The 15,201-nt window shown below is 44.3% G+C and overlaps 1 protein-coding gene across 4 annotated transcripts in view; it reads right to left on the reverse strand.

Moving 5' to 3' along the window:
• PLCE1 (phospholipase C epsilon 1) overlaps nt 1-15,201 on the reverse strand; it is a 177,477-nt gene that overhangs the window by 73,061 nt on the left and 89,215 nt on the right. For all 4 annotated transcript variants that reach the window (XM_044420646.1, XM_044420645.1, XM_044420644.1 and 1 more), the window contains one exon: nt 9,636-9,952. In XM_044420646.1, the coding sequence (XP_044276581.1) occupies nt 9,636-9,952 (317 nt within the window). The remainder of the gene's footprint in view (nt 1-9,635; nt 9,953-15,201) is intronic.

A 15,201-nucleotide genomic window follows, 5' to 3' on the forward strand; every position in this document is an offset into this window, starting at 1 on the left:
TGCAACAGCAAAACGAAGGAACTCATAAAGATGGGGTGCAACAGCAAAACGAAGGAAACGCCTATAACTTGGGTGGATCGAAATGTGGAAATAGGCGTCCTTCAGGTCCAATGAGGCGAACCAATCCTCTTTCCTTAGCAACGGCAAGATGTTTTGAAGGGTGCTCATCCAAAACTTCTTCGGTACAATAAATCGGTTCAGATAACGTAAGTCCAAAATCGGAAGTAAACCACCATCCCGCTTCGGGACCGTAAAGTATCTGGAATAGAATCCGTGAAGTCCGTCAGATGGGAATACTTGACGGATCGCTCCTTTACGAAGAAGCTGATGTATTTCATCGAGCAATACTGGCAAACATGATGTAAACCGGATGAGACTCGATGGAGGAACGATGTTGAATTCTATCCAACAGCCGTGCTGAACGATGGACAATACCCACCGGTCAGATGTGATGGACTCACAAATGGGGAGTCGGCTTCGCAGCCGATCCCCAGATGAGAGGGGGGTGGGTATAGAAGGAATTCGAGGAATGGTTCACCAGTCCCGTCAACGCTGTCTCCTGTCATCGAAACGGCGACGGTCTTGTTGATAGCGTTGTTGGGGCTGCGGACGGTGGCACTGCTGTTGTTGTTGCTGACGGTGCTGGGGTTGTTGTCTTGGCTGGTAGGACTGCCTATAAGATGGGCAATTCCATGACCACTTACGTCTAGTTTGGGTCTGTATCTCCATCCTGCGTGCCATCATTCAGGATTCGTGCAGCTTTTTTAATTTGTGGTCAGTGCGAGAGTGGAAAAGCCTGGACCCGTCAAAGGGCATTTCCTCTACGCGGCACTTGGTTTCCTCCGGAAAGTTGCAGTTTCTAAGCCAGGCGTGTCTCCGGAGCAAAACGGCACCGACCAAGGCCCTTGAGTCTATGTCCACATGGTGCCTGGCCGTGGACAACTGTTGAACTGCGACCTACATTGCCTCCTTGATAAGGACCTTAGCCAGGTCACCCTGGTGGTCAGGGAGGGTCGAGGCAACGTTGTGGAGGCGCTGCATGATGAAGTACTGGTACCTCGCCAACATCGCCTCATAATTCGAGATCCACAGCCCCAGGCCTGAAGCAGCGTAGACTCGCCTAGCCAGGGAGTCGATCTTTCGGCCCTCCTTGTCTCGTGGTGCCGTGTGCCCTCTTGCCTCTCTGCCCTGGGAGGACTCCACCACGACCGAGTTCGGCTTGGGGTGGCGGAGGAGGAAGGGGATGTCCTCCTCCCAAACCCGGTACATGGATTCGTACCTCCTGGACGTGGGTTGAGGGTGAGAGGGCAAGTCCCAGGGCTGTGTCATCACTTGCCAAAGGGTGGTTATGAGCGGCAGGACGATTGATGTCGACTGCTCTCTGTGGACGACATCGTAGAACTTGTCCATTGTTGGTCCCGGACGCTGGATGGCATCGATGTCGAGGGACTGGACAAGCCTGGACATCAGCTCCGCGAAGGAGACGCGGGATTCGTCTGGTGACGCAGGACCCTGGGAGGTCACAGCGACGTCTGGGGAGGCTGAATTGACCTCCGAATCGTCGGAGTCGGCACCGTAGTATGGTGGAGCCGATGACGAAGACACCGCCAGAGAAAAGGAGCGGCTGCTTGCATCCCAAGGGGATCGCGGAGATGCACGTCTCGGGTACGAGGGATGCGGTCGGTCACAGGATGGTGGAGAGGACCGAGCCCTAGGAGTGGGATAATACCCAACGGAGAGCGGATCACCCCAGGTGTGGTAGTAGGGGCGACGCCATCCCTCTGAACGTTGCTCCATGGAGCGGCTCCTCCGGCTCCCAGGCGGGGACATCTCTACATCCGCCTCTATAGTGGCAGCAGGCATGGGTGTAGGCGACCGAGTCCTAGGGGGAGAGTCCTGAATTTCCCCATCAGAAATTGAGCCTCTTTGCAGAGTTGGAAGAGGCCCAGTGGGAAGGTCGGCCACACGGCACAGGGACCCTTGAGGGGTAACCTGCATCATCTCCTGAAGCACCGGGTCGGGTGGAGTCGGTACAGTAAGCGCCGCCAGTACCGAGGGGGCCGTCGAATCCGAGTCCCGGTGATGAATCCTTTGATTTTTTGGAAGGCTTTGAGACTTTCTCCTTCCTGGCCCTCTTATGGCCTGCCGACTTCTCGGGTTCGGCATGCTTCCGCTTCTCATGCTTCCGCTTCTCATTCTTCTTCTTGGGAGAAGCAGAGGGAGCCACCATAGTAGACGCATCTTCGTTCAAAGGGCATGAAGGTGGAGCCACTGAAGCGGAGCCAGGCTTCAGAGCAGAAAGCAGCGGATCGGACTGCATGAGAGCCCGATCCCACAGGAGCCTCTGGAGGTGGTTCTCATGACTCTTCCTGGCCTGCTTAGAGAAGGCCAGGCAGTGAGAACATTTATCGTTCCTATGCCCCTCGCCCAAGCAGAGGAGGCATAGGTCATTTTTGATCCGCACTCCGCGCATTTGCGGAAAGCTGCTCTCTGCGCCATCGCAGAAAAAGGAAGAAGAGAGAGATAGTGCAGAGGGAAAGTATGTATTTTTGGGGTTTTTTTTAGATAGATCGAAAGAAGGTAGAATGACAGAGAAAAACTACAGGAACTATAAGAAGTAGGGGAATAAGGAGAAAAAAACGGGCTATAGGAACTGGAACAATCGAGAAGAAGCCGCCCCGAGGCTTCGGCGAATGGGGCGGCATAAAAATGTTTTAATAAATAAATAAATAAATAAATAAAAGAAAGGGCTATACAAGTAACGGTCAGAGCGAAAGTTGAAAGCGGCACGAGGCACAGCAAACAGCAGTCGCAAAGACTGAATAAAACGGCGGACGCTCTGCTCTTTATAGAGCATGGGGGGAGGGGGAGTGCAGCTTCCCGCCAAAAACCGTTAGCTTGCAATCTTCTGGCCAAAGGCACTGCGCAGGCGCAGCACCCATATGTGTGATGCACAGAGGCCACGACAAAGAACTTAAGGATGCTTCCCTAAATAATGGTGATCTCATGAGTGATTTTTATCAACTCCATATAGTTCTCCATCCAGAGAGATCTTATTTAGTTATAATTATTCATGTTCTAGTCATTTCTTTGTAGAATTATTATAGCGTATATCAGAATGCTGGAATGCTGCTGAACCTTTGAGCCTGGGGTCATGACAAACACATTTTATTTGCTAATCTGTTTCAGGGACATTTTTAAGTGGGTTATGACTCTAGGCAACCGCTAAGTGGGAGAAATGTTGCTCCAATACATTTGCATTTGAACTGTAAAAACTCCAGCAAGATACATGATAGTCTATTTCAATACTGAGGCAAGCACATCCACACATCTCGAAGTCAAGGTGTCAGGTCCAGCGATGGCATGCGGGCAGCCTAGAGACAAGGCAGAGGCATTTGGACCAGGGCAACAGCACCTAAGGTGAGGCAGAGTGCAAGTCCAAAGGCAAGGTTAAATGGCAAGTTGAATAGCAAAGTCCAAGTTGTAAAACCGAACAGGCCAGGGTCAGGAACCAGAGGTACATATCAGGACAGAACAAAGACATGATCAGGAACAAGCAAAGGTTCAAGAACCAGAAGGACAAACAAATGTGCAAGTACCCTTGGACAGGGCAGAAGATTCAGCAAGGTATGATATGTGGCAAGCATCAGGCAGGATGCAGGCACTTGAGGCAGTATAACAGGGAAAGAAACGCGGCATGGCAGGGTACCCGGGCAAGGCAAGATACACAGCAAGAGGCAGTAGACAACTGGAACCAAATGCAGCAAGGGCCAGGCAAGATATGGGGTCTGAACCATAGCTAGCACACAAACCTGCATTTCTGAGGCAACAGAGCAGGGCAGGCTATACAGCAGGGCAGGATACAAACAGCAAGGTAGGATACAGATCAGGCAAGAAACAGCCATGTGCTACCTCCTGTACCAGTGGTGGCACGGCTACATACATCAGTTGCTGAGGAGCTTGGACAGGAGGAGGTCTTGCACCCATCCTGCTGGAGGGATCCTGTGGGCAGCTGCTTTGCCACTGTGTATACAAAGTGCTGAACTAGGTGGACCCTGAGTCTTATCCTGCATGGCTTTTCTTATGTTTTATGTTCTTATGACTGTTAATTGCTCTATCTGCTTTCCATTTTGTCGGAGAACTGAGATCTGAGCTCCATGTAAAGAACTCTGAGTAGCATATACTCTAAATATACTCTAAAAGAATATTTCAAATACACAAGTAGTGGCTCGGCTTTCAGAATTAATGCCCAATTTTCCTTGCTCCAAAGCAAGAGCAAGAGCCAAAAAGCCATCACCAGTGATTAAATTACCTCATGTAAAAAGTAATTTCAGTGAAATATGACTAAAAGGGTATGTTGATACTGAAACACAGACTGACTCTCCAAATGTTATTAGCCTATAAAGTCCATCCCTAACCACTAGCCATGCTGTCTAGGGCTGAAAGGATGCTTACAAGGTCCTCACCCCTGCTTGATTTTTTTTAACTTCGCTTTATTTTCACAATTCAAAAGGCTACATTCAGGCAGTATATAGGATGGAGCTAACCTGCTGAAGGCATTCCTTCCACCTCAAAACCAAAAACATTTAATAGGTCAATTTCCAGGGATACGGTATATATTATGCAATTTTCCAACCCTATCATATAGCTTAAGCAAATGGTGTCTTATCAACACTTCCTTCAGCCTCCGGGAATATTTCTATTAGGAGAGGATAGCATGCAACAGTTTACCCTAGGCAAGGACAAGAAAAGCTTGCATTGGAGGAAAGGGAAGCTGAGCAATGCCCTGTGAAATAGCATAGCAAGAGAATAAGAGCAAAAAACTGGTCTGGAGAAAGCTGAGCCTCACTTTGATGCTGCTGATTAGCCAAGGAAGGCAATTGGAGTAGGGAGAGAGAATTTTTCCCATAGTTCTCTCTCTTCTCCCTGCTAACATTTGCCAGCAACAAAAACACTTGTACTTAATATATGCAAAGAAAATGACCCAAAAATTAAATGTAACCCAAAGTATGAATTGGCTTAAGTAACTTGTTGAGAATGTTTTATGTGTATTACTTCTCTGACATATAAAGCCATGCCCCCACCTGCTTTCCCTTCCTGTCCTTTCTAAAAAGGTGATACCACTCTGTGTTCACATTCCAGACTTGCCTTTCATCCCACCAAGTTTCTGTGATTTCCACCAGGTCATACCTTCCTATTTCCAGGAGAGCTTCAAGCTCTTCCTGCTTATTACCCATGCTCCTAGCATTAGTGTACATGCACCTCAACTCCTTCCCACCACTTCCTTTCCTTGGAGTTCCCAGCCTCCTCCTTCCTCTCATCCTCCCTGATACCCAGCCCCTCTCTGTAGGAGTCCTGTCAGTCCCTGCAGTATCTCTAAAACCCTGATCCCAGAGCCCTGATCCTCTCCCCACACTTGTCCAGTGCAGACACGTTTCTGGGGGGCCTGACCCCCCCCCCCCCCCCAGCTCAGTTTAAAGTCTTCCAGACGAAGCTCGCTAGAGCATCTCCACAGGACCTTTTCCCCATCCTCATGAGGTGCAACCCATCCCTTGCCAGAAGTCCACTGGCAAGAAATCGAGTGCCGTGGTCAAGGAACCCAAAGTGTTCCTTCTGGCACCACACCCTAAGCTAGTCGTTCACCTCGGAGACCCTCCTGTCCCTGCCTGGCTCAAATCCCCGGACAGGTAAGACTGACGAGATGGCCGCTTGGGCCTTCAGCTCCCTGAGTTTCTTCCCCAAGGCCTCAAAGTCCCTGGTGGTCCCAACCACACCCTGCCTGGCCATGTTGTTTGTGCCCACATGGATCGCCAGGAGTGGCTGGTGACCCCCGGAGTGAACAAGACGCTCCACTCTGTCCTTCACATGCCAGATGCATGCGCTTGGCAGGCAGCAAACCTCCCTTGTCTCCAGGTTGGGGCGGCACACCTCCGGCTCAGTGCCCCTCAGCAGGGAGTCCCCAACAACAATCACCTGCCACTGTGTCTTCCTGGTGGTGGTGGGCGGCCGTGCCCTGGCCCTCACCTCTCCTGCAGTGGCCCCCTTGCTGCTTGTCATCCCAGTCTGGGGCCTCTGCTGGTCCCCCAAGGCCTCATCAGCCCCAGCCTCCCCAAGCGGAGAGAACCTGTTTCTCAGCTCCAGATTGGTGCCAGGAGAAGGAGGAGGCCGTGCTGGCCTCCTCCTCCTGTGGGTGACATGCCTCCATGTCTCCACAGCTGCTCCTCCCGTGGCCTCTTCCTCAACCCTCTGTCCAGAGGAGGGCTGCTCCAGGGGGGCCTGGAGAGCTCTCTCGGCCCTCAGGCACCTCAATTCCTCCTCTAGCAGGACCACCAGCTTACACAGAGGACAAGTGTATCCCTGCCTCTCCTGGGGGAGAAGGGCAAACATGTCGCAGTTGTCGCAGCGGACAGCAACACCCGTGACTCCTGCTTGCCATTGGGAACCCTTCTGAGACCCTACCTTGGTCCCCCGCCTTGTCTGTCCTGCAGTACCCCTCATTCGCCCAGTTCTCCCTGACAAAAACCCACACACACATGCAAGGATAAAATAAAATTTAAATTGGAGGAAAAACAAAGCAAAGCACAGAACAGCACAAAACAAAACAAAACAAAAAGAAACAAAGAAAGAAAAACAAAGCAATTAAAACAACAAAACAAACAAACCAAACATGTTGGTTTCTTGCAATGCATTCTACAGTTAAGGGCAGAATCTGTAGAGAAATGTATACTACATGGTCCTAGATACAATTTTGTTCTAAAATGTTCCAAAATATTAGCTGTCTCTTTCTTTCTGTGCAAAAGGTGATTAACTAAGAAAGGGTTTTTTTTAAACTTCAGTTTCATAGGACGCATACAAATTTCATTTATTTCATTTTCCTTCTGTATTTCTTGGTTAGCCATAATAGGAGTTTAGGCCCTTATGATGACTGACTGTGTAATCATGATTCTACCCCAAGAGACAGCTTAAGAAATAAATGGGAAACTGCATTAAGCCAAAAGTACTTCTCTTATGATATAAATTAGCACTTGCCTTTACCAAAATTTGCAATAAAGCACAATTGCATGCTATACCATGTGCATGCCTTAACTGCCAGTGGAAAAAAAATGGACAATGGCATGAAATAGTTGTCTCCCATTAAGTATCAAGAGACTGTCATCTAAACATTCGTTCTGGCTCCCACAATATAAATATAGTGAATTATTTTTCCAAGCAATGCCAGAAAGCCAGCAAGCAGTCACTGTTTTTTGCCAACCAAAGCATGACTCTTTCTGTAGGAATTCTCTTTCAAATATATAAACAGAGACGAATAAAAAACTACTCTTGCTAATAGAATATGGCAAGCTTATTGAACATGCAGCTAATATTGTCAATAATGTAAAGAAACAAAATATTATAATTTTCCTCAAATAGGCATTGTAAATTACATTTTGCAAAAAAAAATGCATTTTATTATATACTATTTATATCAAATGTCACCAGTCCTACTATATTAACAAAAGAATGTGAATTAAGTTTTGATAAAAGTCGAATGAAGCCAAATATATATATATTGACTTGGAGTTGAGCAATCACAAGCAGTTGGGTGAAAGTAACTTCAAAATGAATGTGCAAATTATTGTCACAAGGTATCAGAATGTTTCAAATTCAAATACTGAATATGATCCTATTAAAAGTGCTATTATTTAAGTGAGCATTTACCAGTATAAAATTCTGGAAAGTATATCATATTTAAAGCGAAACACAGTTCCTTAAAACTAAATGGAATGTCTCATTTCTGAATACAGTCTGCAATGCTATTAAACTCTGGACACATTGAATCATAACAATTCTGAAGAGACAACCAAAGACAAATGATAAAAAGCAATAACAAATAAAATAAAAGCAAGTATGTTAAAGTACAAACAAGTCATCTTTCTAAGTTTGTGGTTTCATGTTCCCAGATTCAGTAATTGACCAAGTGGCTTTTGTGATGTATGAATACTCTGCAAATTAATATTAGAGCAACAGAAAAGTTGTTCATTTTTGGAAAAAGCATAAACAGTTGTTATTATCGGAGTATCCTGCAAGAGAAAACATTGTGAGAGAAAAAGGGAGGCAGTAACAAAGGCAAGAAAGCTTAAAGACAAGAAAAAAGTGGAACCAGTAGTCAAAACATACACAATTTAACAGTAAAATATCCAAAATATATCAGTAAATACCCTTTTCAGGGGTGTAAGAATACAGATTCCTAGTAAGGCAATATCTCTTCCAAATATTGCCTTATGAAAGATTCAATGAAAACTATACTGCTGAAGAAGGTCTATACTGAAACATGTTGGGCATTTCACCATTTTATTAAATTTCTTATCTTTCCTATCCATATGATTCTTAAAATATATATTATTAAAATCCTGTAATCCTACAATATGTTCTGATAACAGTTAAGAGAAATCCCTTAGTAAAATGTTCTTGTATGTTTTCACATGTCTGCTGTGCATGTTTCCCCTGGGGCATTACAAAAGAAAATTGCCATCTGGCCTTGAGTAAATCATGCATCAAACTGATTTGACATCCTGCAATCATTGAAGCTAATTCACTATCTTTCAAATATGTTTGTGTTGCATCAAAACAGGAGGTAATTTATATACAACTACCTCCTTTTCCGTCTCATGCTTATAAGCAGGCTTACTAAGTAAAATGGGGAACTCGCTGAAAGAGAATGGCAAATCAATGCTACCATGATCAATAACCACTTATGATTTTGTTCTGATGTCTTGTCATGTCCTTGTTTTGACCTCAGGTGCTTCCAATAGACAGCTTCCCACATTACCAGCCAAATGATATTGTACATGTAACTCATTTCCCCCCGGCAGTAAGACAAGAAGCAGGAAAACAGAAGGCTAAAAAGATGGCATCCTTTGGATTGCCAATAAACTTCTAGGTTTGAGGCAGAATGAAAGCTCTATCTGGAAGCACCACCTTTGTCCATAAAATTTTATGCAGCTGTATACACTGCCCTATTTTGCCTATGGAAGCTCTCACTATCACTGACTTAGCCACTAATCAATCCAGTTTGTTACACTAGACCACTGGAGTCACCTCAGGACACTTGGACAATACAGTAAGTTATGCCCTTGCATTGGCATAGCAGGCCTCTTATGTTCAAATCAGAAATCTTCTTTTAAAATAATTAAGGAAAAGAAAATGGGTTAAGTTGTGCCTCAATGGAAAAGTGCTCAGATAAATGGCCCTGCCTCTTTAAAAACAATCACAGCATATAAAAGTGCTTAATTAGTTTTCTGCAGATTATGGATAAATCTAGAAATGCCTGTTTCATAATGCTCCATGCAGATCACTAAGAAGTTTAGTCCACAAGAACAGTCCACAGAATTAAGCAATATGTTTATTCTGCTCAAGAGTTTAAGTTAGCAACAATCCAATTAAACTACCTTATCAAAAACACCATGGCTAATGTCAGCAACAAACATGCTTAGGCATCTGCCAAGACCCCAGCTCACCCTTTAAAAAAAAGCAGCCCGATATTCCAAGCAGCATTAGAAAGCTGGATCTAACCAATACTTAGACACACACACACTCCATCAATGACATTGCAAGAAAGCAAACCATGTATGTAAATAATCAAATCTTCTTCCTACCTCATTGAATCTTGTCACCAGGTCTTCAACAGCACTGCATTCCCCATTTGGGGCAGAAAGAAGAGTTGCAGAAATTGAAGTTTTAATAGTTGAAAGTTTGCTCTGGCATTCAGCATTTCCCATATTTCTAGTTAAGAAGCAGAGGTAGTCAATGGGCAATACTTTCCGGTAGAGATCCTGCTCCTGCTCAGTCAGTATACTAGCAACCTCCTCTGGAAATTGAATGAGATGCTGAAGTTCTACAAGCTCTTTACTCATACCAGCTACAGTGGAAGTAAGGGCATTTGATCCAGCCATAGATGAACTCAACTGTCGTTCTAAAATAAATAAAATACAAAATTAAAAAATTAGCCAGCAATTCTACCCGTGCCTTGTTAAATTAAAAGTTCAGGATATGACCTAATTTTGACAAGCTTAAATATTCTCTGATTGCAAGTACATAGTACTTAAACCATTCTCCTCCTACATAACAGAATAAATTTTCCCGTAACATAGGAGAGGTTGCAATTTACAAATAACAATATAAGTCAATGTATCAGAAACCACTTATCACCTGTTAAGCCAATTATTTATGGCAATTAACTACTTGATGACTGAACTTGACCATTTCAAACATTCCAATCTGTCAGACCATCTAAAACATACCTCAGAATGTGGTTTATGCAGCAAACAATTTTGCAAAGAGCATATTGGACATTAGAATGATTAAAATGTCATTCTTCTCTTTACTGCCCAGCACAGCTTTTCAGGCTTCTGGGCTTATAACATCCTGGCCCCAAGGGCATTTTAAAACCTTCTGAGGTCTGCTGTTACTTGCTGTGCACTTCCAGAAAAAAATATCTTGAATCCATCAGGACTTAGACTCAAGAGTTGAGGCAGCTGAATATGTGGAAATATTCAGAGCCCAGCCTGGCCCAGTTTGATTGGATAAGTTTCAGGTGGTACAGCTCATGGATACAGACAATGTGCTTGACCAGGTCAAGCAATCACCTCTGTTCTAGATGTCTGCCCCTCCTGGCTTATAAAAGCCAGTAAGGAAGGAACAAAAGTCAGTAAGGGTTAATCCAGAGTTTTGAAGTGTGTTGTCATCAGTTTGTTGATAGCACACAGTTCTATTTCTTCCTTTTATTTCTAGCAGGTGAGGCTGTGGATGTGCTAAGCCTTTGACAGTACAGTGGATGAAGGCTAGCAAAGTTGAAGCTCAATCCAGAGAAAACAAGATGCTGTTGGTGGGTGGTTCCTTTGACCAGACAGATTCCTGCAGCCTGTTCTAGATGGACTTGTACTCCTCCTGATGGAGCAGGTTCATGATCTGGGGGTTCTCCTTGCTCCCTCATTGTCACTGGAGCCTCAAGTGGCCTCAGTAGTGTCTTCTACTGGAATGTCTTCTAGCAATTTCAACTGCTACTCAGGTACATCCCTACCTGGACAGGGATAGCCTGATTTCAGTAATTCTGGTAATCTCTAAATTAAATAACTTCAATGCATCTATGTGGTGATGACCTCAAAGATGGTTCAAGAAGCTGTAGCTGGTGCAGAATGCACCTGCTAGATTAATAACCATGACCCATAGGTTTGAACAGATACGACTGGTTCTAGACTGCTTTCATTGGTTGCCTGTAAGTTTCTGGGCTGAGTTCAAGGTACTGGTTTTAACCTATTAAAGTTTACATGGCTTGGGCCCACAATGCTGTCAGGGCACCTCTTCTGACTGCAATCTACTTGTGCACTACACTCAACCTCTGAGGCCTTCCTCCAGGTGCCGACTCTGAAGCAGGCTCAGAAGGGGACAACAAGAGGGAGAGCTTCCTCTGTGGCTGTCCCCCCATCTATGGAACAACCTCCCCACTGATGCCCAAATTTGTTATTTTTCAGCAGCAGGTTAAGACAGCCCTTTATACCAAAACATTTAAAGACATGCTCAGATATGCAGGGGCTTGAGATTATTACCCATCCCATATTATTTTGTTTTTCCCTGTACAGGTCAGTTTCACTCTATGTTTTAGCTATTTATATCCCATCATGCTTATTAATAGAACTAAGGAAGGGATTGGCACCTGGGTCCTAGTGGCTGTAAATGCCTCCTTGAAAGAGGGAATGGGGCCAGTCTCTTAAAACTTGCAAGTCATCCAGAGAGCCGCAAGGTATTGGATGGGGGGGGGGGGGGGGGGACAAAACCCAAATAAATAAATAAAGCAAGTTGTAATCACACCACACTTGAAAAAAACTGATTTGGACCCAGAAGATGTTAACAAACAGGCCTGCAGCCAATACCCCCTTCCTGGGCATGGTATTTGAGCTAGTGGTTGCTGAAAAGCTCCAAGCTTTCTTGGTTGAAACAGATTATCTAGCTCCATTTCCATTGGACCTGGTTTTGGAACAGAAGGTGCTTTGGTGACCCTGTTGCTTTTCCTGCACCTCTCAGTGGCTTTTGATATCATCAACCATGGCATCCTTCTGGATAGGCTGGCTGGGTTGGGAGTAGCAGGTACTACTTTGCAGTGGTTCCACCCCTACCTGACCAGCCAATTAAACAAGGTAGTGCTGGGGGATTTTTGCTTTGCACCATGGCAGTTACGCCATGGGGTACTGCAGGGTTCCATTTTATCTTCTATGCTGGGCAGGGGGCAGATTTGTTCAACCAAAGAGCCACATAATGGTAAATGTCAGATGTTTCAGAGCTGCAAGTAAGTGCCCACAGGCAGCAGGTGGCAAACAGCAAGCAGGCACCTGTTGGTAGTGGCGGTGGGAAGCAGTAAAATAAACTCAAAGAGCCACATATGACTTCCAACCCTCGGTTTGACTATCCCCTGCCCGATGCTAAACTTTTACATGAAACTGCTGGGGAAGGTTATCACAGAGGTATGTGCTGAGGTGTCACCAATATGCAAATAACACTTAGCTCTTCCTCTCTTTTTCATCAAATCCAAGTGAGGCTGTGGCTGTTCTGAATCAGTGTCTGAGAATGGTAATGGACTGGATGAGGGCCAGTAAACTGAGACTCAATCCTGAGAAGATGGAGGTGCTGTTGGACAGGGTGGGTCATCTGTCCAGTTGGGTGATATTCAACCTGTTCTGGATGGGGTTGCCCTCCCCCTAAATGACAAGGTAATGTGAAGAGGGGACAGTAACTGGTCCAAAAGAATAGGACTCGGAAAATATTACTGATTGTATTGTACTGAAAACTTTGGGGGTGCTCCAGGATCCAGAACTTTTGCTGGAATCACAAGTGGACACAGAGGTATCGCGCACCTCATATACTAACTGTAGCCCTCCCTGGTCAGACAGAGGCATGCAACTGTGATCCATGTTCTGGTAGCCTCTTGTTTGGACTACTGTAATGAGCCCTATGTGGAACTGCCTTTGAAAATGGTCCAGTGACCTCAATTGATTGAAAGTAAGGCAGCAAGGCTGTTAATGGGGACTGGCTTACAAGAATCACACCGGTCCTCTTTCAGATGTGTTGGTTGCCAGTTGAAGTCTGGGCCTGATTCAAAGTGCAGTTAGTAACATTTAAAGCCCTGAACAGTTTGAGGCCAGGCAATCTTCAGGAATGCCTCAATCTGTATGTACTTACCTTGGTCTAAGGTTATTCTTTGAGGGGGAGTACAGAGGGGGCTACCAAGAGAAAGTCATTTTCTGTTGTGACAATTCAATTATGGAATCAGCTCCTCCAAGAGGTGCCCTGGCACTCTTTATTCTTTGTGGCACCAGGTAAAAAACGTTTTATTATCCAGTATTTTGACTGTTAATTCTTAATTTCAATTTTAACTGGTATTGCTGCTGTACCTCTGGACCAATCTGATAGTGGTTATTATGGATTTATTTGGGATTAATCTCCATTTTATTTGGGATTGTTGTTTTACTGTTGATTCATATATTGTTTTTGCAGTATTTTTCAACTTTATAAACTGCCCAGAGTACTTTTGGCTATTGGACTGTATAAAAATGAAATAAATATATTAAATTAATACTACTTTTTATATTTGCATTTTGTTTTTATGCATTGTTTTAAACCACCCAGAGAACTTTGCCATGGAGTGGTATAGAAATGAAAATAAGAAGAATAGTCTCTTTAAATGAAAGGTAATGTGAAATGAGGTCAGTAACTGGTCTGAAAGAATAGGACTTGGAAAATGTTACTGATTATCTTGTACTGAAACCTTAATAATTCAAATAAAACAATAACCATAAAATATTGATGTTATAAAGCAATACATTAATTTATAATTTAGACAACAGAAATGTGAACTTAATTTCAGGCAGGCAACAAAACGTATCTACTTGGATTGAGCATTCTGAAATGTGCTGTAAGCAGGCCCATCACAAGGTATTTTCACAGTCTGGGTGAGTTACAATTTTTGCATCCCACCCACTTCTGCTACTTCCTGAACAGCATAAAGTAGGATCATGGGGGAAAATTTGTGAGTTTCCTGGGATACTGATATCTTCTTTTTTATTTCCTTTGTTTTTAAAACAAGACATAATCAGCATAACCATCCTGTAAGGAACTTTAAAGCTTCTTTACAACACAGGACATGCATCCCTTATACCAGGGTTTTTCAACCTATTAAGACCCGAGGCTCACCCCTGAGGCTCAATCTACACCATGGGACCCACCTTCACATTTTCACTTTTTGTTTATATGAGTGCACATGAGCGCGCACGCACACACACAAACACACACTTTAAGATATGCATTCTCCTCTTCCATGAATAACTCTCATTTCACAAAGAATCAAGTGACTTTACAATTAAGAGTACAGATCATTAGTGTTGGCAGTCCCCAAAGTCAGTCAAAATTATTTTGATGCTATTTGTATCATCAGAGCAATAAAAAGTTGCTCCATTGCAAGGAACTGATAAATGATAATTATAATGATAATACTCTCAAAACCACACAAACAAGCATCCAAAATCCATGTCTTTCACTGAACATCTTCACAGATGCCATTCTCCATAACTCCTCAGAAGTAACAGTGAGAAGCAATGAGGTACAAAAATCCAGTTCATGCATTTCTACTCACAAAGAGGACTAGATTACTCAGGAGTAAGTACAGGCAACAAATTTTGAACATCCAAAAATCATCTCTTTGCTCTACCATCTCAGACACTCCTCTCCAAAACTTCAAGAATAACAGCAACAAGCAGATTAGTAAAACAACCCAGCACACACATTTCTCCTGACAAGTAAGAAGGATCGGATTATTCAAATTGATTGCCAAGGCAGCAAAGATTGAATACCACCAACACACACCTACACACAGAGAACCCCACAGGAGGTGAATCATACAGACTCAGAGAAGAGAGCGAGATGTTCCATTCCCACCTTCTAACTGCTCTTTACTGCCAGCTTTGCAGAGCAGGGAGGCAAACTAACTGGTTCAGCTCGCTCACTAGGGAAGAGATATAAGGTTGTATGATATGAAATGGCACAAAACTACAGCCTGTAGTTGCCAATGCAGCAGTTTCCTTTACTGCATGCCAATCCCTGCCCTGTTATTGTTTCTGCTCCCTGTCTGGGGATTACTTGCCACACTGAATCTTAAGTGATCACTCACGTAAT

This window comes from Varanus komodoensis, unplaced genomic scaffold, assembly GCF_004798865.1.
Source record: "Varanus komodoensis strain SLA01 unplaced genomic scaffold, ASM479886v1 scaffold11, whole genome shotgun sequence".
NCBI lineage: Eukaryota > Metazoa > Chordata > Lepidosauria > Squamata > Varanidae > Varanus > Varanus komodoensis.